Genomic DNA, 22,881 nt, shown 5'->3' with positions numbered 1-22,881 from the left:
GCTGATCTGATCCTGGCTTCAACTCCACTTCCCTGCTTACTCCCCATACCCTTGATCCATATGTAAATCTAGACCAATCCAATATCTCTTTTTTATAAACTGGACTCTTGGTCAAACATCCAAAACTCTCGGGAGTAAACAAGCACACCCAAATCCCACTCACCTAAAAATAAAATTGGCCTCTACTGCCTTTAACCTTTTGTAATCCATGCTTATGCATGGGCAGTCATTGAAAAAATGTTTTTACTCTTTTATTTTCAGATGAGGCAGTCATGAGAGGACGCAATGGCTTGGATTCTGTTGTACTAATAATGCCAAGGCTGTCAGCACTCGCAGTTGTTACTGGGTACAACGACTGACGTCCACACGTGTTCAGTTAAATGCGGAAATTCAAACGTTGCTGTCAGTGATAACCTGCTCCTCCACAGGCTGCACTGTTGCAGTTTTCACCAATAGCATCTGCACAGAAATGAGTGTTATGGCCTGGACTTGGGCTAACTGCCCACTTTTCTCACTCTAAAAATGGCTGAAAAAGTTAGGACATCATCAATCAGGAGTAACTGAGTTTTTAACAGCATAGTAAGTGATAATTACAGCTGGACAATAACATTATACTTCTTAAATAGTTTTCCTGTTTTGCTCTTTTATGTACTTCCCTTAATCCCATGTCTATGTCCCAATCTTTATTTTGCATCCTATTTTCTACTTCCTGCTTTGATGTCTGTGTGTGTCAGTAAGGATTCTTCAATCTGAATGGTTGAACAGCTTCTCTGCTGCTATTCCTGCTCACAGATGCCACAGATCCCTTGTAGAGAGCGCCAAATTTGAACAGATGCCGGAAGAGAGGGAGGGGGCAAAATTGCGTACCACCAGGCGCAAAAGTCCCGCCCCTGCAACTAACTTGGGCTTACCCCCCCCGAGAGGAAGTGGAACGCAATGTCGCGTGCTCCACTTCCTATCGGGGGCATGACTGGGGTGGTAACATCGGGAATTTTCCAGTGCTACACGGAGAGACGCGTAGCGCTGGTGGGAGCACAGTGCCCTCCCCTTCCATTAAAGGGGAGGGAATGCTACAGACTCTGTTTGGGGAGATGGGGCCAACACTACACCACTGGGGGAGCGGGGTGCTGTGGCAGCAGCCCGGCACAGAAGCAGAGTGCCGGGCTGCAACATCGCGGCACGGACCCCGTGATTTTAAGAGGGCAAGACCGCGACAGGTAAGCTGGCCATTTTAAAAACTGTCAGCGCCGCACCTCCCCTTTAATTTTCACTTCCTGAGCAGACTGAAGCCCATTACGCAACCCGTAAAGCTGGCGCGGACAACAACAACAACAACAACAACGTATTTATATAGTGCCATTAATGTAGTGAAACATCCCAAGGCGCTTCACAGGAGTATTATGCAATAAAAATTTGACACCGAGCTGCACAAGTAGACATTAGCGCAGGTAACCAAAAGCTTGATCAGAAAGTTAAGCTTTAATGAGCATCTTGAAGGAGGAAAGTCAGGTAGAAAGGTAGAGCGGTTTAGGCAATGAGTTCCAGAGCTTGGGGCCTAGGCTAATGTTTGAGCGATTACAATCAGAGATGCTCAGGAGGGCAGAATCCGAGGAGTGCAGACATCTCGGTGGGGTGATAATTGTTGGGCTGGAGGTGATTACAGAGACAAGGAGGGGCGAGGCCATGGAGGGATTTGAAAATAAGGATGAGAATTTTGAAATCGAGGTGTTGCTTAACCGGAAACCAATGTAGGTCAGCGAGCACAAGTGTGATGAGTGAGCAGGACTTGGTGCGAGTTAGGACATGGGAAGCCAAGTTTTGGATCACCTCTAGTTTACATAGGGTAGAATGTGGGAGGCCAGCCAGGAGTGCGTTGGAATAGTCAACTCTAGAGATAACAAAGGCAACCATGGCAGACACATGGTGCTACCGAATTTTCGCTCGGAATGCTCACAGCAAAATCCAGGCCATTTTATATGTTTAGGACAATTTCAGTAATTTTATCTCCACCTCCTGAGTTTGTGAAAACATCCCAGATATAAAGTAACTAGCTTAATAAGTCAGCATGAAGTAACGTGGATGTTGAATTCATCCAGAAAATGCAAGCTCTAAACTAAAATGAATTAGATAGCAGAGGTGTCAACTCATCCAACCAAAGTAAGCAATATTAAATTGTTATGTCTGTAATGTACTTATGAATGACTCCACGAGACAATGTGTTGTACTCAAACTGTAGTGACCTTGGTCCTTTATTCGTAACTCCAGAGTGAGGCAGCCACATGGTGGCTACCCTTTTATACAGCCTCTGCTACCAGGGCAGGAAGCCCCGATCTCCACCAGTTGCACCCTCTAGTGATGCCAGCATAGTATATACACAGTGTAAACATTATTGATAATACCTCATGTAAACAAATCTCCATCTTATGCAACTATACAGTGACTACACAGATATATATAACATCACTCTCCCCCAAGTCCTTTGTGCCAATTACCTTTGCACTATGTGCTCTGGCTTAGCTCTCCCCAGACTTAAGTGTCAATAGCCCTTGCACCTTGGCTGTGCTTTGGCTTGACTCTCTCCCTGTTAACCCCCAAGTCCTTTTGCCACAACGTTGGGTAGTGGTTACCAGTTTAGATGGTTCGATGATACAGTGAAGGTTCCAGTGGTTTCTGGGTGTGATCCATGTGTGTATCCATGACTACATACATCCATACCCCTCCCCCCCCCATCCCATCCCCCACAGCGAGATAATGCAGCAGGCCCAGTGCAAGTACAAAGAAAGAAAGAAAAACATTTTTTTTTTACAGTTTGTATCATGACACCTTGATTCAGTGACTTACATTCATTACATTTTACAGTCGTGCACCAGGATTGGGTATATTGCATTCATGGTCAGTACTGAGGTAGCAGTACAGGTATGCGAGGACGCAGGTTCCAGAGCAACTGGACGGGTCTTAGTTGTCTGATGGCAGCGCTGCACCCCCTGCTAGCGGGGTGGGCTTGGTTCGCTCACCTTGCCAGGACTCGGGGCCTTTGCCATTGCCTAGTGGTGGGCAGAGCCACAAATGTGTGTGGCCTCCCTGTCCTCCTTTGAGGGCTGCAGAATCTTCTGCCTGCTCTCTAATGGTGTTGGGAACCTGACTGTTCTAGGTCCCGTTTGGGGAACTCGTTGGTTCTGACCTTTCACTTCCGGACATGGCCGCGGTAGTGACTGGGTCTTGAGGCTGCGCCGTCTCCACCCGGGTGGTGGGCAAGGACAGCCGACTGCGCGTATTGGCGCTGTTTTCGTTTCCAGGTCCGTGGCAAATAGTGCCATTGGGTGCCTGCAGTGTGGGATAGACCTGGGGCAGGGTATCAGGATCAGTGCCTTCACCCTTCTGAGGTCACTGGCCTATAACTTGAGGGGACACTTGGGGCAGGGTATCAGGATCAGCGCCTTTACCCTCCCGAATTCGCTCGCTTGCTACTTTTAGAGACACTCTATTCCCGACACCTCGCAACAACATTTTGTTCTTTACATTAGGAATACTGCCGACATCTCACAACAACATTTTGTTCACAATCTTAATCGGTTTGTTACATTGATTGCCATGCATACAATGACTCCTTAAGTTCAGTTGGTTGCAGGTCTCATTTAAGAGAACCCTGCTGGCTTTACCCCAATCAAATCCTTTGTTAGACACCACGTGTTGGTCCCTCAGCGTTGCACCTTGTGGTGTGGCCACAGCCATCTTTTTTTTCAGCCAAGCTGCACCTCGCTGCAGCAGGGACACCATCTTGCCTCTGTCCTCGAGGTCGACTGCCTTGATCCTTCTCTCCCGTGATTCTGCCACAAAAGCTGGAAGAGTGCCTGTGAATTCGATCTTCCTCCCCAAGAGTCCTGCCACTGGAGCCGGGAAGGTACTTTTAGGTCATTTCGGTCAGATCATTGCCACGCAGTCGTGATGGATGGTCTGTGCCTCAGGTGCTGCGCTGGTCAGTTCTCTGGTGCCTGGCCCAAGCGAAGGTGAGGTTTTGCTCTGCCTCTGAGCATGGGGGACATCGATTGCTGGAGTGAAGAGGTCTTCTCATTTCCATTGGATCTTCCCCATCCACCTTCTTCCCAGTAGTGTTGGACCATCACCTGCAACAATCCACAGAGATAACTTGTGCACCACACTATTATGGATTACACTTACATCCGCACTACCAAGGACAGGGATCAGCTCCTTGGTGTAAGTGCGCAACTTTTCCTGTACTGGAACCAGCTCTGGTTGTTTTTCATTCTATAGCCTCTCAAAGGTATCCTGGCTCATCACTGACTGGCTCGTTCCCGTGTTCACTTCCATGATGACTGGAACATCGTTTATTTCGACTTCCATCTTCACTGGAGGACAATCGGTGGTGCAGGAATACACTTCATACACTTCTTCTTGGGGCTGAGCTGCCTCACTGGCCAAAGCATCATACTCCCCGCTGGTTTCAAAGTCATCTACCGACTCCTCTGCTAGACGGTGAGTCGTATTTCTTTTACCCATACGCTGGAGGTGGCCCTTCATGTTACAGGCTTTGCATACGTAGCCAATTCCAATAACGAAGATATCTCGCAATGCTTCGTTGAGGTGCATGCCAAAATTACATGGTGCCGCAAGTCTCCTGAGGTTGGCAGCATATTTTGAAATTTCCTGGCCCTCAGGTCTGCGATGAGTGTTGAATCTGTGCCTGGCCGTGAGGATGCTCTCTTTTGGTTTTAGTTGGTCGCAAATTAGTTCAGTCAGCTCATTGTATGTCTTATCCTTGGCCTTCGTGGGTGCCAGAAGTCCCTGATGAGGTGGTAGAACTTGGGCCCACAACTGGTCAGCAGTATCGCCTTGCACTTCTCCGCCAATGCGTCTATCTCCCCTGCCAGGTCGTTTGCCACAAAATATTGCTTGAGTCTTTCCGTGAAGGCATCCCAGTCATCACCCTCTGTGAAGTCTTTTGGTGTGCCAAAGGTAGTCATAATTGCATGAAAATCCGTATACTCATCATCAGTTGTTTGGTCTGTAATCTGCTTATGAATGACTCCACGAGGCAATGTGTTGTACGCAAACTGTAGTGACCTTGGTCCTTTATTCGTAACTCCAGAGTGAGGCAGCTGCATGGTGGCTACCCTTTTATACAGCCCCTGCCACCAGGGCAGGAAACGCCGATCTCCATCAGTTGCACCCTCTAGTGGTGCCAGCATAGTATATACACAGTGTAAACCTTATTGATAGTACATCAGGTAAAAACGACTCTATCTTATGCAACTATACAGTGACTACACAGAGAGTATATCTATAGTCTGCATATATAACGTAAATGACTGGTAATCCTCAGGTTCAATCTCCCAAACTTGTAGCTTGAAGTCAACTAGTTAACTCTGAATCTCTGGACTGCTTATTGAGCTTTTACTTTCACTATTAAAGGACAGACGCTCAAATTAATTCCTGCTCATTCCCCATGTAGGCTGCTTTTTAAAAAAATCATCAACAACCAAGCCTCCACAGCATTTGTTTTATATATCACAACGTTACCGAACCATTTAACAAATTGTCAATTAGGATGACACTTCAGAAACAAACTGTTACCTTTATATGAAACAGGGCAAGGACAAAGGTAATGACACCCTGATATAATTAGACACCTTTTCACTTACCTTTCTAACATTGATTTTGTTCCAGAGTCAAAGGCATCTTGCAATTGTTTGACCAGATTTGTTTGGCCAGGAAGTTGAAACAGTCCTACTTCCTCCAGCCCTTGTTTTCGAATGAAATTGACACACTGTTCCACTATCATTGGGGCCAAATGATCACCAAACCTGAGTTCATACTGAACTATATCTTCCAGCTTTTGACCAAAAATCCCTTTATAATAAAAAAAAATGATATTTAATTTCAACAGTGTCATATAGCGCAAATTGATGCATTGTTACTAAAAATATGAAAATAATGAATTAATAAGTAGACAATGATTAGGTCAAGGATCAACTCTATTGCTTATTACTGGGGAATAGGCCTTTGGGAAAGTCTGCAACATGGTTACCCTGATTTGTCCTGTTTGCTGTTTTTCACTATCAACAAGAGAGTTGCTTTGGACACAACTGTAGCAAGTTTCAACAAGTATCTCTTTGCCCTCTCCACTGGAGTGCTGTCGGCTTCTCTATTTCCTGTTCCATAAGTGCTGCTAGTTTCTTACAACCGGCCCGTCCCCGCCCCCCAGTAAAGTGTTTCTGGTTTCCCTCTCCTGGCATTTCCCCACTCTTCCCGCCCCTCCCCCCCACCCCACTTCCAAACCTGACATACCTTCACTCCTCACTTGCACCAGCCCCAAGGCTGAAGCTTTGTCATTCCCCGCCTCCCCCCCCCAAATGTTGCTGCTCTGCTATAGCCCACATTTTATCTATATGCTCCTACCAGCTCATGCTTCGACAATGCTTAACAAAACTATCAGGAAGTTAATCATTCTTGCCTGTTTTAATGGTGTAAAATCGGCATTAAACCTGTCATGTAAGTAGACCATGTATACTAACTTCATAGTCACATAAGGTGTGCCACCAGAGGGCACTGCAGTGGGAGACCTGAGGGTCACCTGCATAGATGTGCAGGGCCCAGTATAAAAGGCTGCCCACCATGCTTATGCTTCACTCTGGAGTTACAATACATGGGACTAAGGTCACAACAGCTCAAGTACAATACTAGACCTCGTGGAGTCATTCATAAGAGTATCAAAGACATAACAACTGGTGACGAGATTACGAACTTTCATGCAAAAATGACTAACGTTGGTGCATTAGAAAAGTTCTCAGAGGGTGAAGATTGGGAAGCCTTTATGGAGCGGCTTGACCAATATTTCTTAGAAACGACCTGGTAGGCGATGATCTGGCCATGCTGGCAGATAAGCGCAGAGCTATCCTGTTGACCAGTTGTGGGCCCGCGGTCTATGGCCTCGTCAGGGACTTGCTTGCACCAGAGAAAACAACAACCAAGTCATACGAGGAGCTGAAAGTGCTAATTCGGGACCAACTCAAACCGAAGGAGAGCATCCTCATGGCCAGGCATCGATTTTATACACACCGCCGCCCCGAGGGCCAGGAAATCACGCAGTATGCTGCCGACCTCAGGAGGCTGGCAGGACCGTGCGAATTCAGCGCATCCCTCGCCGATGCGTTGCAGGATGTCTTTGTAATTGACATCGGTCATGAGGCCCTTCTTCACAGGCTACTGTCTGCTGAAACCACCGTCACTCTGCAGAAGGCCTTCAGCATCAGCCAGGCATTCATGACCTCAAGCTGCAGCTCCAAGCAGATGATGACTCAATCTCAGGACTCAAACCCAGCACGTACTGTAAATAGAATGGCGCCTTTCACAGGCAGAATGGTTGAATGTGAATCTGCCCAGGGCAGAGCATACAGGCCCCGGAGTCCTTTAACTCGGAGTCCACCGAGGGGTGCAAACGTAAGTCGAATAGCACCATGCTGGTGTTGCAGAGATAATCACAGGGCTCATCAGTGTCAGTTCAGAGACTATTTGTGCAAAGCTGCAGTACAAAGGGCCACCTCCAGCAAATGTGCAAAAGAGCTGTGACTCACCACGTGGAAGAGGAGTCAGCAGATGCCTGTGAATCCAGCACGGATTATGAGGAGATGGCTAGAAAGGCAGCTCAGTCCCAGGACGAAGTGTATGGGGTATATACCTGCATCACAGATTGAGTCGAGATAAGTGGCGTTCCAGTCTTCATGGAAGTGGACACGGGGGCGAGTCAGTCAGTAATGAACCAGGAAGCCTTTGAGAGGCTACGGAACGATCAAGCTGAACGGCCCAAGCTGGTCCCAGTTCAGGCAAAGCTGCGCACCTACACCAAGGAACTGATATCAGTTGTTGGTAGTGCGGATGTAAGTGTATCCCATGATGGCGTGGTGCACAATTTACCATTGTGGATTGTTTCAGTTGATGGACCAATGCTACTTGGAAGAAGATGGATGGGGAAAATTCATTGGAACTAGGAAGACTTCATCCCTCCAGCGATCGACGTCCCCCATGCTCAGAGGCAGAGCAAGCCCCCACCTTCGGTTGGACCAGGCACCGGAGAGCAGATCCGCGCAGCCCCCGAGGCACAGACCGCTCATCACGACTGCGTGGCGATGATCCGGCCGAGATGACCCGAACGCACCTTCCCGGTTTCAGTGGCAGGACTCCTGGGAAAGAAGATCACGGCAGTCGACATCATGGACAGGGAAAAGATGGCATCCAAACCATGAGGTGCAGCGCTAATGGAGCAACGACACGTGGTTCCATGCAAAGAAGACAATTGGGGGAGAAAATAGTAAGACCATTTTAAAGGAGACCAGCAACCCGCCATTTTTGAATGAACTGCTTGAAATTGGTAACCAATGTAAAAGTCCAGCTGTAACGAGCGAAATGTTGTTGAGCGATGTCGGGTGCAAATTGCAATCAGCCAATGTAGCGGGCGAACACCCAGTGGGCTACCCAATGCTGCAGCCTGCGTCCCCAGGACCAGAACGATGTATCATAAAGTGTCTCCACAGCTGACAGAAGTAGACAAACCGCAGAGTAACCGATCCCCGGAGAGCAGAGGCACCGGTAGCGCTACCCTGCCTCAGATCGGTTTAACATTGCAGGCACCCGATGGCATGAACCGCCATGGGCCAGAAACAATTAACTGCGCCTATGCTCGCAGTCAGCTACCGTCGCCCACCACCCGGGTGGAAAAGGCGCAGCCCACAAACCCACTGACCACCACGGCAATGCCCAAGAGCGAAGGGTCACCTGCAACGGCTCCTCCGAACAGGACCCAGACCAGCCAGGATCCCAAACTAGAGAGTGCTCACAGAGTGCCCTCAAGGAAAGTGAGTCAGCAGTGCCCTGCGAACTGCTAGACAAGACGAGGCAGCCCCATCATCGCTTAGACGAAATGCTCACTCGCTCAGACGCTTCCCAGGAGCAGCAGCGACACTGTGCAAACGAAAAGGACAGGGAGGTCACAGACACATCAGCTGTCTTTGGGCCTGCCCGACACTAGCAGTAACGGCAAGAGCCCTGAGCTCTGGCAACTCGAGCAAAATGAGCTCACTTCGCCCACAGACCCACTAGCATGGATCTCATCCGGCCGTGCTGGAACTAGACTATTCTTGTGTATCTGTACTGATATACCTGTACTGATTATGTAATTGTACCACACAAAAAGAAACGCAACTGTCATCCACCCAACAAATGTACCAAGATGTAAATGTAAAATCCATGTGATGAACTTGAATGCAACTTGCATGTAACGGGCCATTAGCATGATCTCTGTGTGGGGGTGGGGGGAAGAATGAAGTCGTCATGGACTCACAATCAGAAACCACTGGGAACTCCGCTGGCAACAAATCTCACTACCAACCCACCCAAGCTAAAAGTGACCCTCCAATGGTCAACCAGGAAGAGCAAAGCCCAGGTCACTGTCAATGTACGAGTCAATTTGCATTAAAGACTTGGGGGAAGTGATGTCATGTATGTTGACCATGTATACTAACTGCATAGTTACATAAGGTATGCCACCAGAGGGTACTGCGGTGGGAGACCTGAGGGTCACCTGCATAGGAGTGCAGGGCCCAGTATAAAAGGCTGCCCACCATGCTTCCACCTCACTCTGGAGTTACAATAAATGAGACTAAGGTCACAACAGCTCAAGTACAATACTAGACCTCGTGGACATCAAAGACATAACAAAACCTCTAAATTTCACGCCATGATCTCCTGCACCCAAAGAGCAAGGTATGGGCAGGGCCTCTAGTCTGTGTTAAACATGGACAGTGGATATGGAATCCATAAGCTGCCCACAAGCAACTGAATGAACAAAATAATTCATCCCATTTATTAACTTAATGAATTTGAGGAACTAAAGAAAGTAAAATAGATAAAATGATTGCTTAGTTACAATCTCTGACTTGATGTATTCAAAAAACAGATCCTAATAAAATATTTGTTTATTTTTTAAAAGCAATTAATTTAATATAAACATTACGCAACTACATTTATCACTCATTTTTTTTAAAGTTCAATAATAATGGCAACTGCACTATTTGCAAATGTTTCTGTTATGATTGTTCTCTCTCCAACCTATCTCTTCGGAAACTGAAGCTGCGTTTTATTTTATTCGAAGAGCCATTGAATGTGTTGTGGCAGCAGTGACTCTTTACGCAAGCATGGCCTTTCTTCTTCTTATTGATCACAGCACCAGGTACATGGAGCTTGTATGTATGTTCACTGAACACTCACTTAATTGTAAACTTGTCCAACCATAAAGAGCTAGCAATTTCTTCGTTCAATCACAATGGTTTAGAATTAGGTCTGCAGCGTTTGCCTCAAAAACTGATGCTTTCTAATGTTTGAGATTTTTCTCTCAGTCAGCTGTAGGTAATGATTCTTACTATAAGAACATTCACTGTTGTTGGCTTTACTGTGACTTTAAATCACAGGAAATTCTTCAGAATGATTCAACGTTAAATTCCGTGTTCTATAACAACCCTGTACTGCACTTGAATTAAAATATTGACTTGATCTTTTCCTGCACTCGATGATGTGTACTTTCAGTAATACAACCATTCATTCTTCTATCATCATAATCTCAGTGCAAGGAGTCATGTTCAATATGCATGATAATTAGGCAGTACATTCTTCCTCATTAGTTTTCTCCTCCCCTTGCAAAACCCACATTTCAGTAACTGGATTGTGGCCAGAGTGCCTGTTTAGTCAGTAAACAGCAGCGTGACTATTCTTTCAAGGTAAATGATTAAAATAAGGGTGTGCTGAGGCTGATTCAGCCTTTTACATTTATTATTACCTTTCACATCCAGTACTCCTCCAACATTTGATCGGACAAAGTTTTAGAAACTTCCAAATTGATTTTCTGGCTCCTGCCTATTCATGTGACATGTGATTTAATACTGTGTTTATCAATGTATGTGGGCAGTGATGTTCACACTGAACTGTTAGGCAATACTAAACTGACCATTTGTATACCCTTCATTCTGTTCCAGAGTGATTTAAGTCTGCATCATTCATCTTCGACTTGGGAGGTATAATGCCAATCATTCCCGTCCAAAGATGAACTACACCTCAGCAATGTGATATTTTTGGGGGCTTTACTTGGGTTTCATTTTTGACAGCTGCTGGTTAGGCCATAGCAAACGCTGTAAAACCTGAGCAGAACAGCCTGCTCCATTCAATGCTGCTGAATTTCCTGAAGGAGTCGTTCAACAAGAGTTATGCCCCTCATTAACATGCAAGAGCCTTATACTTGCTTATGGTGACGTCCCAGGACACGTAAATATTGTCCAAGGCCAATACAGTGTCAGATGTATTTCAGGCATCCTCAGGAACATATCCTCACAATATTGGTCCTTTTTGCCACCATTTTTCACCCGGAAAATTGGCACATGGACCAGTTTCTCCCTGTAGGACTCTCAAAAATGATATCTGCAGTTCGTTTTTAGAAATAAAAAAATGCATTAACTTTTAGTTACACTTAATCAAATCTCAAACTCTTTACCACACAACAAATAAATACAGAATGTTGGGCAACCAATCATGATTCAGATTAATTCTGAGCTGTTTGAATTGGGAGAGAGTGAAAGGAATTGTTTGAGATAACATTCTACAGTGGTCATATCCTTGAGCAGTTGCATGAAACATGCATTTGCATGTGTCATTTTAAATTGATCATCATGTTTTAAACTAAATGCTTATTGTTAAATGGTTTGCCACTTTTTTTGGGTTGGCAATGGTTAACAATGATAAACAGAGTACTTTATTATCCTTGCCCAAAACTTAATAAATATTTTATTGTAGTCTACTCGGAGCTCCGACACGGCAAGCGAGCTCCAGGTGGACAGAGGAAATGCTTCAAGGACACCCTTGCAGCCACCTTGAAAAAGTGCAACATTCCCCCGACATCTGGGAATCCCTGGCCCAAGACCACACAAAGTGGAGGAAAAGCATCCGGGAAGGAACCGAACACCTCGAGTCTCTACGCCGAGAGCAAGCTGAAACGAAGCGGAAGGAGCGCACGGCAACCTAAGCACCTCACCCACCCATCCCAACCACCGTCTGCCCCACCTGTGACAGAGATTGTAGGCCCCACATTGGACTCATCAGTCACATGAAAACTCATTTTTTAGCGTGGAGGCAAGTATTCCTCAACTCTGAGGGACTGCCTAAGAAGGAGAAGAAGATATTATTGGGATAGGTGTTCTTGTGTTGTTGAATGCCAAACCTGGGAATTTTAGCTGTTGATGGTTGATGATGTCTAGGGCTTTAAAGAGTGATTTTTCCATGGAGCACCTAACATTTTACGAAGTCACGATAACCCCAATGATGATGCCTATTGTCTTTGCAAACACTTCAATAAAAGTACCAGGTCAATCTGACTTTGTGGAACTTTTAGGACACGAGAGGAAAAATTCACAATGCAAAATGTATTGCTCTGATCTAAATTAAATTGTTGCTTTTTAAACCACTCCTAGACATCCATTATATTCACTATCTAAAGTTTAAGAAGAGAGTAATTGGATCTAAGTGCTATGAAATAGAAACAGAATATGGCTTTCTTTTGAGTTGCTTCTATCTATTTTATTTGTTTTAATTTATATGCTGCTATGTTGCATAGAGTTGCAGCTTTTAGTTTTACATTTTGTCATCTGAAAGTGGTTTCATTTCCTTCTCTTTCATAAAATTAATTCTGGTGAATGTTTGTTTTATTACTGTAGCTTGCTTGTGCTTGGCAACTGTGCTCTAAAAGTTTTCAAAGAAATTCAACTTTCTTTTGACGGTTCTTTTATTTTATCAGGCTTGTGTGTATGCTTCTACTGACCTCCTACAAATGGTACCCTCATCACACTACAAATCGCCTTCATCCACTCTTCCATTTCGCTCTGTGTGCTGTCCATGAAGAGGTATGTTTCATGATCGAACGAAAGAGTTTTTTTGTCCTCACCAGTAGATTAAAATAGAAATAGATTGACTTTCACTTCAAATAGCTTTCCTGTCAAACAACTCCTGAAATAATTCTGATCAACGTATAGGCTCGGATTTTGTGGTCAGCGGTGAAGTGACGCCGCTCACCGCTGACCTTGAAGAAAGCTACCCACAAAAATCTAGAGACTTCAGTGGCATGGATTTTACCTTTCCCAGCATTAATTTCATTCTGGCGTCGCATATAGGGGATCTCCAACATACAGCAACAGTGCTGTCATCAAGTAGACTAAGCAGCCAGTCACATTGAAGAATTGACACAGACAGCAAACCAGGAAATAAAAGTCAGGTTTTATCATTCAATTTTTAATAATTTTACATAGAGCGAAATAAAGATTGGAACATATATATAGGATTAAGATAGAAGCTGAAATATCATAAACAGACTTAAAAAAAAATAATGTTTTTATTTTAAAAATCAAACAACTTTTATCCTAATGTAAAAAATTGACATTCCACAAATATAAAATTAGTTTTTCAGGGCCAGAGAGGTTGTTCATCAGTAATTATGACTTAGTACTCTGTTAAAAACAATCAGTTACACCTTATTCCACAAGGCTTAACTTTTTGGGGGTTTTTACATTATGAATAGAACATGGACATTCCCGTCAATTCAAATGATTTCCAAGATTTCCATCTGCGAAGACTGCAACATCGCACTCTGTGCAGGAGAAGGATATCACTGACAGCAACTTCTGGATTTCTGCGTTTAACTGCACATGTACAGACTCCAGAAGTTGCTGTCAGTTTTATAGAGTAATGATGGCAAACACAGACAGTTTCATTGTCATTACAACCACACATTCTGGGCCAATAATTTGTCTCAAATGCCATTTTTTTGTACAGATTTTGAGGATTATGTACAGCAGTGACATAAGCTCTGTTATGTGATATTTTTCAGATTGCATTCTATTATGTGCTAATTTCTATAGTACTGTTGCAATTCATGTTTGTTTCCTAACCAGCTCCTGCAAGTCCTGGGACATTGTCTTGCTAAATGCATCTATGTAGCAGTGGTGCTACCACTCCAGAAGCTAAAGACACTACAGGCAACTCTCGATTATCCGGGTCCCTCGGGGATTGGGCTATGCCGGGTAAACAATTTCTCTGTTAGAGCGATTGACATTATAAAGTTAAAACCTGATGCCTTCCCGGGCCGAAAGGACTCCAATGTCAGCGGCCTGATGCCTTCCCGTTGGATTCGTGTGCGGATAATCAAAAGTTGCCTGTATATCTAATTGTACGAAGCATTCACAACAAAATAGATGAATTAATAGCACTGATAAAAATGAATGTGTTTGATCTAATTATCATTACGGAGAAGTGGTTGCAGGGTGACCAAGGTTGGGAATTAAATATTCCAGGATACTTGACTTTTAGAAGAGATAGGCAAAATGGAGAAGCGGGGGGAGGGAGGTGGGTCGCCCTGATCATAAAGGAAGTGATAATGACAACATAGAAACATAGAAATTAGGTGCAGGAGCAGGCCATTTGGCCCTTCGAGTCTGCACCGTCATTCAATAAGATCATGGCTGATCATTCAACCGCAGTACCCCTTTCCTGCTTTCTCTCCAAACCCCTTGATCCCTTTTGAATATATCTAACGAACTGGCCTCAACAACTCTCTGCGATAGAGAATTCCACAGGTTAACCACTCTCTGAGTGAAGATGTTTCTCCTCATCTCAGTCCTAAATGGCTTACCCCTTATTCTTAGACTGTGACCCCCCCGGTTCTGGAACTCCCAGCAACGAGAACATTCTTCCTGCCTCTCACCTGTCCAATCCCGTCAGAATTTTATATGTTTCTATGAGATCTTCTAAACTCCAGTGGATACAAGCCCAGTTGATCCAGTCTCTCCTCATATGTCAGTCCTGCCATCCCGGGAATCAATCCGGTGAACCTTCGCTGTACTCCCTCAATAGCAAGAACGTCCTTCCTCAAATTAGGAGACCAAAACTGAACACACTATTCCAGGTGTGGCCTCACCAAGGCTCTGTACAACTGCAGTAAGACTTCCCTGCTCCTATACTCAAGTCCTCTCACTATGAAGGCCAACATGACATTTGCCTTTGTCATTGCCTGCTGTATCTGCATGCCAAACTTTAATCCTCACAAAATTCTAGAAGATTTGTCAAGCATGATTTCCCTTTCATAAATCCATGCTGACTTGGACCGATCCTGTCACTGCTTTCCAGATGTACCATGACACCCAGGTCTCGTTGCACCTCCCCTTTTCCAAATCTGTCACCATTCAGATAATATTCTGTCTTCCTGTTTTTGCCACCAAAGTGGATAACCTCACATTTATCCACATTAAACTGCACCTGCAATGCATTTGCCCACTCACCTAACCTGTCCAAGTCACCCTGCACCCTCCTCACAGCTGACACCGCCACCCAGCTTAGTGTCATCTGCAAACTTGGAGATATTCCATTCCATTCCTTCATCTAAATCATTAATGTATATTGTAAATAGCTGGGGTCCCAGCACTGAGCCCTGCGGCACCCCACTAGTCACTGCCTGCCATTCTGAAAAGGACCCATTTATTCCGACTCTCTGCTTCCTGTCTGCCAATGAGTTGTCTATCCACGTCAGTACATTACCCCCAATACCATGTGCTTTAATTTTGCACACCAATCTCTTGTGTGGGATCTTATCAAAAGCCTTTTGAAAGTCCAAATACACCACGTCCACTGGTTCTCCCTTGTCCACTCTATTGGTTACATCCTCAAAAAATTCAAAAGATTTGTCAAGCATGATTTCCCTTTCATAAAGCCATGCTGACTTGGATCGATCCTGTCACTGCTTTCCAAATGCACTGCTATTTCATCTTTAATAATTGATTCCAACATTTGTCCTACTACTGATGTCAGGCTAGCCGGTCTATAATTCCATGTTTTCTCTCTCCCTCTTTTTTTAAAAAGTGGTGTTACGTTAGCTATCCTCCAGTCCATAGGAACTGATACGGATTCAATAGAATGTTGGAAAATGATCACCAATGCATCCACTATTTCTAGGGCCACTTCCTTAAGTACTCTGGGATGCAGATTATCAGGCCCTGGGGATTTATTTGTCTTCAATCCCATCAATTTCCCTAACACAATTTCCTGACTAATAAGGATTTCCTTCAGTTCCTCCTTTTCGCTAGACCCTCAAACCCCTAGTATTTCCGGAAGGTTACTTGTGTCTTCCTTAGTGAAGACAGATCCAAAGTATTTGTTCAATTGGTCTGCCATTTCTTTGTTCCCCATTATAAATTCACCTGATTCTGACTGCAAAGGACATACGTTGGTCTTCACTAATCTTTTTCTCTTCACATATCTATAGAAGCTTTTGCAGTCAGTTTTTATGTTCCCTGCAAGCTTCCTCTCATACTTTATTTTCCCCCTCCTAATTAGACCCTTTGTCCTCCTCTGCTGAATTCTAAATTTCTCCCAGTCCTCAGGTTTGCCGGTTTTTTCTGGCCAATTTATATGCCTCTTCCAATAGAGAGAAAGGATCTTAGCTAGTAAAATCAAGATATAGAATCATTTTGGGTGGAGCTAATAAACAACAAGGGGCAGAGAACATTGAAGGGAGTAGTTTTTAGGCCCCCTAACAGTAGTGTCGGGCACAGTATAAATTAGAAAATTAGAGGTGCATGTAAGAAGAGTAATATAGTAATCACGGGGGACTTTAATTTTCATATAGACTGGGCAAAAATATTTTGCGGTAATAGTGTGGAGGACGAGTTCATGGAATGCATTCAAGATAGTTTTCTAGATCAGTATGTCAAGGAATCAAGGAGGGAACTGGTTATTTTAGATCTAGTATTGTGCAATGACCTTGTAGTAAAGGGGCCTCAGGGGAAGAGTAATCCTAATATGATAGAATTTTATATTGAGCTTGAGAATGATTTAGTTAAATCCGAAACTAGGATTTAAATCTGAACAAAGCAAACTACATATCAACTCATGGGAAAATAGAGAAAGAAAAGAGAATATGAGAGTAAACTAGCGAGAGACATATAAACAGATTGTAAAAACTTCTATAGGTATGTAAAAAGGGAGAGATTTGCAGTGGGACAAGTGGGACTCAGCTAATATTATAATAGCTAGGTTAACATTATAATAGCAATGCTTGAATTGTAAGTAAAATGTATCTTTGAAATTAACGCAGTAGACAGTAATGGTTCTCACCTAGGGGTGATGGGATACTTGACCACAGGTATCTTTAGAGACAGTTAGCTCATTAAGAAGCTTGGAAAAATTACTCATTGTTGTGTTCAGAACAAGAAAATAGGGAGAACGGAAGGCCCAAGGCTAGTAGGAGTTAAGATAATAGGACTTGAATAACTCCATTGATTAACTGGGTTGTGAAGCTCATGTGATAAGTGTTGAAACACTGTGTACTAATTTATGACTGTTGTAAAACAACCTAAATTACAGTAACTTGTGTATTATAAAGGTATGCTGCAAACGCTGTATTGTTGAGTGGGGTATCTCAGGCAACTGAAGATCACCCCCTTACATTTGCACAAATAAACTTTTTACTTGCTGGACTTAGCAGACTCGAGATTGGTCATTTTACCACAACAATTGCCATTGTCGGCAGGATCAACCAAGTACTTCAGTGGGTTCTTCTTAAGTACCCTGCGGTGAACCGTTTTGTTTGGTGGATGAAGAGCCTTTTGGATTTCCTGACTCTTCATGATATAGCTCAGATCTGTGTTAGTCATCTTGTGAATAGGAAGGTTGTATCCAAGCTTTGCGCCAAGTTCCATCCAGCTCATCCAGCTTGTGGAAGGCACTTTCTGTCCAGTTGCAGAAGTGACCTACATGGCCACCAGGAGCAAGTCTCAGGACATTTAGTTTGTTGACGTCGAGAAGAGTTATGCCTGGGATGTTCCTGAATGCTCTGGCATCATCATTGTCTTCGTTGTAGATAATGCACGGGCCCTTGGACTGGACACGCCGATGGTTCCTCATCTTACCTTTGCCGACTGGGAAGCATAAACCTTATTGATATCATTCCAGGCCTTTAGTTTCTTTAGCATCAGAACAGCCTTCTTTGTCTTTTTGTAGCTTTCAATCTTGTCTTCAACCACAAGTGGGAGCTCTGGGATTTCCTCAATGCCAAAACCTTTTGACAGGACCAGAGCCGGGAGGGCGGATGCAGCCAGAGAAGAGCAGATGGCGTATCGCTTCTGGGATACATTTACCCTGCGGTGCCAGCGGTGCCAAGTCTTTGTGGGAGCGAACATGCGGCCCCCTTGGCACATGTTGCCAAAAGCACCCTGGCCAGAGCAATGGGTGCCACCACCCTGTACACGGAGAATACGGGCCACAGCTCTGCCGGTGCCCTATGTCTCGGCACTGGTCACCGGCATACGCTGCCTGTTATTTTTGTGTAGATTTGTGTGAACAAAGTTCACAATATCTGGGCAGATGGGAGCCTTGAAAACTGCGGGCATAACAACATTTTTGCTCGATATCTCTCCCTTGTCACTGTGCACCATTATTAATGGTCGAGCACACGCAATGTCGGTGCTCCGCCTTTCCAATTGTTTGTTAAATACAAAACCTAATGTTTCTCCACTTATATTCAGTATTTTTACAGTCAACTGGAAAGGCATCTGAAGAAAGCAGAATATGGAAACTGATGTAACTTATTGTTATTTTGTTTTATTTTTATCTGCTCTGTTTTATGTTTAGTCTGAATTTGATTGGAATTACTGAGGTTAATTAACCTATGTAAACTCGACTTTCATTGTGGCCATGGTAAAATTCTGGTTATCTCCAAGTGTGAATGTCCCTAGTTCTAGACATAAGGCTTAAAAAAAAAATGAAATGTTGATAATGATTTTTGCTAGGAAAAAAATAAAAGTTGTTTGGAAATGTTTTATTTTAAATTACATGAAAGCTTCTCGGAGATTTAACTAAAAAGATTGGCAGTATTTGAATTGGAATTTTGAGACATGCTGTTTTATCGAAACAGAAATGCCTTTTGGGGGAGACAAGAAAGATATGGAAATAGCCTTGTAAGTGAATTACGAGCACTTGAATTGCGAGCACTTGTGTTGAAGACATTTTGTAAATTATCACCTGTTTTTGAAATTGGAATTAATATGTAAAATCAAGAGGAAGTTTTGAAGCTAAAAGCATTAAAAATATATATTTTTTTAAAGTGTTAATAACCTGGACCAAGTGGGAGCATTTGAAAAAAGTTAACGCGTCCGCTGACATGTGATTTATATTGGACATAAGATTTGACAAATTAACTCCTTGGGCTCTTCAATAGAGCTTCAATTTGGAAACTCGAGAATGGAAAACCTAACTGAAGTTCAAGTAGATAATTGCTGTATATAAAGAACAGGTTTGTGGGGAAATAAAATTGAAGATTGACTAAATCTATCAGTGCAGCCATAGTGTGGTAAGTTTGAAATAATACAGCTATCTTTAATATTGTATTGGACAATAAGGCTTTCCAGAGCTCGAGATATGGGTAGTAATTAATAGGATGGCCCACTTACAATGCAAGATAGAAACGGGGAAAGTACACCACCAAATGGGAACTTTGCTAACAATCCAGTGAAAGTCAAGAAAGTGTAGTCAATAGTAAACTGATAGCTTTGTCTTGGAGACATTTGTGTCCTTGCCATGTATTTTTAAGAAAACTGAATTGGATAGCCTGGCCACTACCCAAGACATCGGGACCATGCAGTGGAATATAAGCAAAGATCTGCAGACGACTACAATCTTTGATAAGATCACCTGAAAGCCCGAGATAGCTTGCATCGGATGGCATCAAGAGTCTAGTTAGAATGAGGAACTTAAAGAAATTAGTATTAGTAAAGAAATAGTACCAGAGAAATTAACGGGACTAAATGAATTCCCTGTACCTGATGATCTACATCATAGGATTTTAAAAGAGGTGGCTACAGAGATGGAGAATTCATTGGTTTTGATCTTCCAGAGTTTCCTAGACTCTAGAACGGTGTCTGTGGATTGGAAGGTAGCAAATGTAACCCCACTATTCAAGGAAGGAGGGAAAAGGAAAACAGGGAACTGCACGCCAGTTAGCCTGACATCAGTAGTAAGGAAAATGCTAGCATCTATTATTAGGGATGTGGTAACAGGTTACTTAAAAAATGGGCAGAGTGAACAGGGATTTATGAAACGGAGATCATGTTTGACATATCTCTTACAGTTCTTTGAGATTGTAACTAGCAGGGTAGATAAAGTGGGAACTATTGGATTTAATGTATTTGGATTTACAAAAAGCATTCAATAAGATGCCACAAAAGAGGTTATTACACAAAAGTAGGACTTGTGGAATTGGGGGTAATATATTAGCATAGATTGAGAATTGGTTCACAGGCAGAAAACAGAGAGTAGGAATAAATGTGTCATTTTTGGGTTGGTAAGCTGTAACTAGTGGGGTACTGCAAGGATCAGTGCTTGGGCCTCAGCTGTTTACAATCTGTAACAAGAACTTAGAAAGAATAAAGAACAAGAACAAAGAAAAAGGGTAGAACTGCCAAAGATCGAGCCCCCCGGATGACCAAGTGCATACAGAGTAAGATAAGGCAAAAAAGAGAAGGTTATATCCGATATCATGAGCTCAATACTACAGAAAACTTAGAAGAGTATAGAAAGTGCAGGGATGAAATTAAGAAGGAAAGTAGGAAAGCAGAAAGAGTGCCTGAAAAAATACTGGCAAGTAGAATCAAAGAAAACACAAAGATGTTTTACAATTACATAAATAGCAAAAGGATAACTAAGGAAAGAGTAGGGCCTATTGCGGACCAACATGATGATCTATGTGTGGAGGCGGGGGATGTGGGTAAGGTACTTAATGAATACTTTGTGGCTGTCTTCACAAAAGAGGGGGATGATGCCGACATTGAAGTTCAGGAGGAAGATAGTGAAATATTCGACGGGATAAACATAGTAAGAGAAGAGGTTTTAAGGGGTTTAGCATCCTTAAAATCGCCAGGACAGGATGAAATATATCCAAGGCTACTAAAAGGAGTATGGGAAGGTATTGTGGAGGCTCTGACCATCATTTTCCAATCCTCCCTGGCTACAGGAGTGGTGCCAGAGGATCGGAGAACTGCTAACGTTGTACGATTGTTTAAAAATAGAGGAAGGGATAAACCGAGCAATTATAGTTAGTTTAACCTCGGTGGTGGGCAAATTACTGGAATCAATTCTGAGGGACAGTATAAACCTTCATTTAAAAAGACACAGATTAATCAAGGTTAATCAGCATGGATTTGTTCAGGGAAGGTCGTGTCTGACTAACTTGATTGAGTTCTATGAGGAGGTAACAAGGAAGGTCGATGAGGGCAGTGCGTTTCATGCAATTTACATGGATTTTAGCAAGGCTTTTGACAAGGTCCCACATATTAGGCTGATCAAAAGAGTAAAGGCCTATGGGGTCCAAAGGAGAGTGGCAAATTGGATCCAAACTTAGCTCAGTGGCAGGAAGCAAAGGGTAGTGGTTGAGGAGAGCTTTTGTGACAGGAAGGCTGTTTCCAGTGGGTTTCCACAGGGTTCAGTACTCAGTCCCTTCCTTTTGTTTTGTATATATTAATGATTTAGACTTAAATGTAGGGGGCATGATAAAGAAATTTGCAGATGATACAAAAATTGGCCATGTGGTTGAAAGTGAGGAGGAAAACTCTAGACTGCAGGAAGGTATCGATGAACTGGTCAGTTGGGCAGAAAAGTATCAAGTGGAATTCAATCTGGAAAAGTGTGAGGTAATTAATTTCTGGAGGGGCAACAAGGCAAGGGAATACACAATAAATGGGAGGATACTGAGAGGTGTGGAGGAACAGAGGGACCTTGGAGTATATGTCTACAGATCCTTAAATGTAGCAGGGCAAGTCGGTAAGGTAGTTAAAAAGGCATACGGAATACTTTCCTTTATTAGCCGAAGCATAGAATACAAGAGCAGGGAAGTTAGGCCATAGCTGGAGTACTGCATGCAGTTCTGAGTCGCCACATTATAGGAAGGATATGATTACACTAGAAAGGGTGCAGAGGAGATTTACAAGGATGTTACCAGGACTGGAAAACTTTAGCTATAAGGAAAGATTGAATAGATTGGGGTTGTTTTCCTTGGAACAGAGGAGGCTGAGGGGAGATTTAATTGAGGTGTCTAAAATTATGAGGGGTCTAGATAGAGTGGATAGGAAGGTCAAATTTCCCTTAGCAGAGGGGTCATAGATTTAAAGTAGTTGGTAGAAGGATTAGAGAGGAGATGATGAAACATTTCTTCACCCAGAGGGCAGTGGGAGTTTGGAACTCACTGCCTGAAAGGGTGGTAGAGGCAGAAACCCTCATCACATTTCATCATCATAGGCAGTCCCTCGGAATCGAGGAAGACTTGCTTCCACTCTTAAAATGAGTATTTAGGTGGCTGAACAGTCCAATAACAGAGCCACAGTTCCTGTCACAGGTCGGACAGATAGTTGTTGAGGGAAAGGGTGGGTGGGACAGGTTTGCTGCACACTCTTTCCACTGTCTGCGCTTGATTTCTGCATGCTCTCGGTGACTACATTTAAAAGGTTCTTGGGCGTGCACTTAAAGAGCCATAACCTACAGGGCTACGGGCCTAGTGCTGGAAGGTGGGATTAGGCTGGCGTGGACACGATATGCCAAATGGCCTCCTTCTGTGTCATAATTTTCTACGATTCTATGAGGGGACCGAGTGTAATGTATCCAAGTTTGCTGATGATGGAAACCTTGGTGGGAAAGTAAGACGCGAAGAGGACACAAAACGTCTGCAAAGGGATGTAGACAGATTAGATGGGCAAGAACATGGCAAATGAAGTATAATGTGGGGAAATGTGAAGT

The 22,881-nt window shown here is 43.6% G+C and overlaps 1 protein-coding gene and 1 pseudogene across 1 annotated transcript in view; both read right to left on the bottom strand.

Moving 5' to 3' along the window:
• Positions 1–13,206, bottom strand: part of LOC139262454 (rho GTPase-activating protein 24-like) — a 48,156-nt gene extending 34,950 nt beyond the window's left edge. Inside the window, exons 1-3 of the mRNA XM_070877640.1 lie at positions 13,186–13,206; positions 12,875–12,992; positions 5,661–5,868 (exon numbers count right to left, since the gene is read on the bottom strand). Of these exons, the coding sequence (XP_070733741.1) occupies positions 5,661–5,868; positions 12,875–12,992; positions 13,186–13,206 (347 nt within the window). The remainder of the gene's footprint in view (positions 1–5,660; positions 5,869–12,874; positions 12,993–13,185) is intronic.
• Positions 13,207–17,564: 4,358 nt separating this feature from the next.
• Positions 17,565–18,650, bottom strand: LOC139262452 (large ribosomal subunit protein uL4-like; annotated as a pseudogene).
• Between the last annotated feature and the right edge of the window lie 4,231 nt (positions 18,651–22,881).

This window comes from Pristiophorus japonicus, chromosome 4 (assembly GCF_044704955.1).
Source record: "Pristiophorus japonicus isolate sPriJap1 chromosome 4, sPriJap1.hap1, whole genome shotgun sequence".
NCBI lineage: Eukaryota > Metazoa > Chordata > Chondrichthyes > Pristiophoridae > Pristiophorus > Pristiophorus japonicus.
The sequence above is the reverse complement of the archived record's forward strand: the minus strand, read 5'-3'. Positions and strand labels throughout refer to the sequence as shown.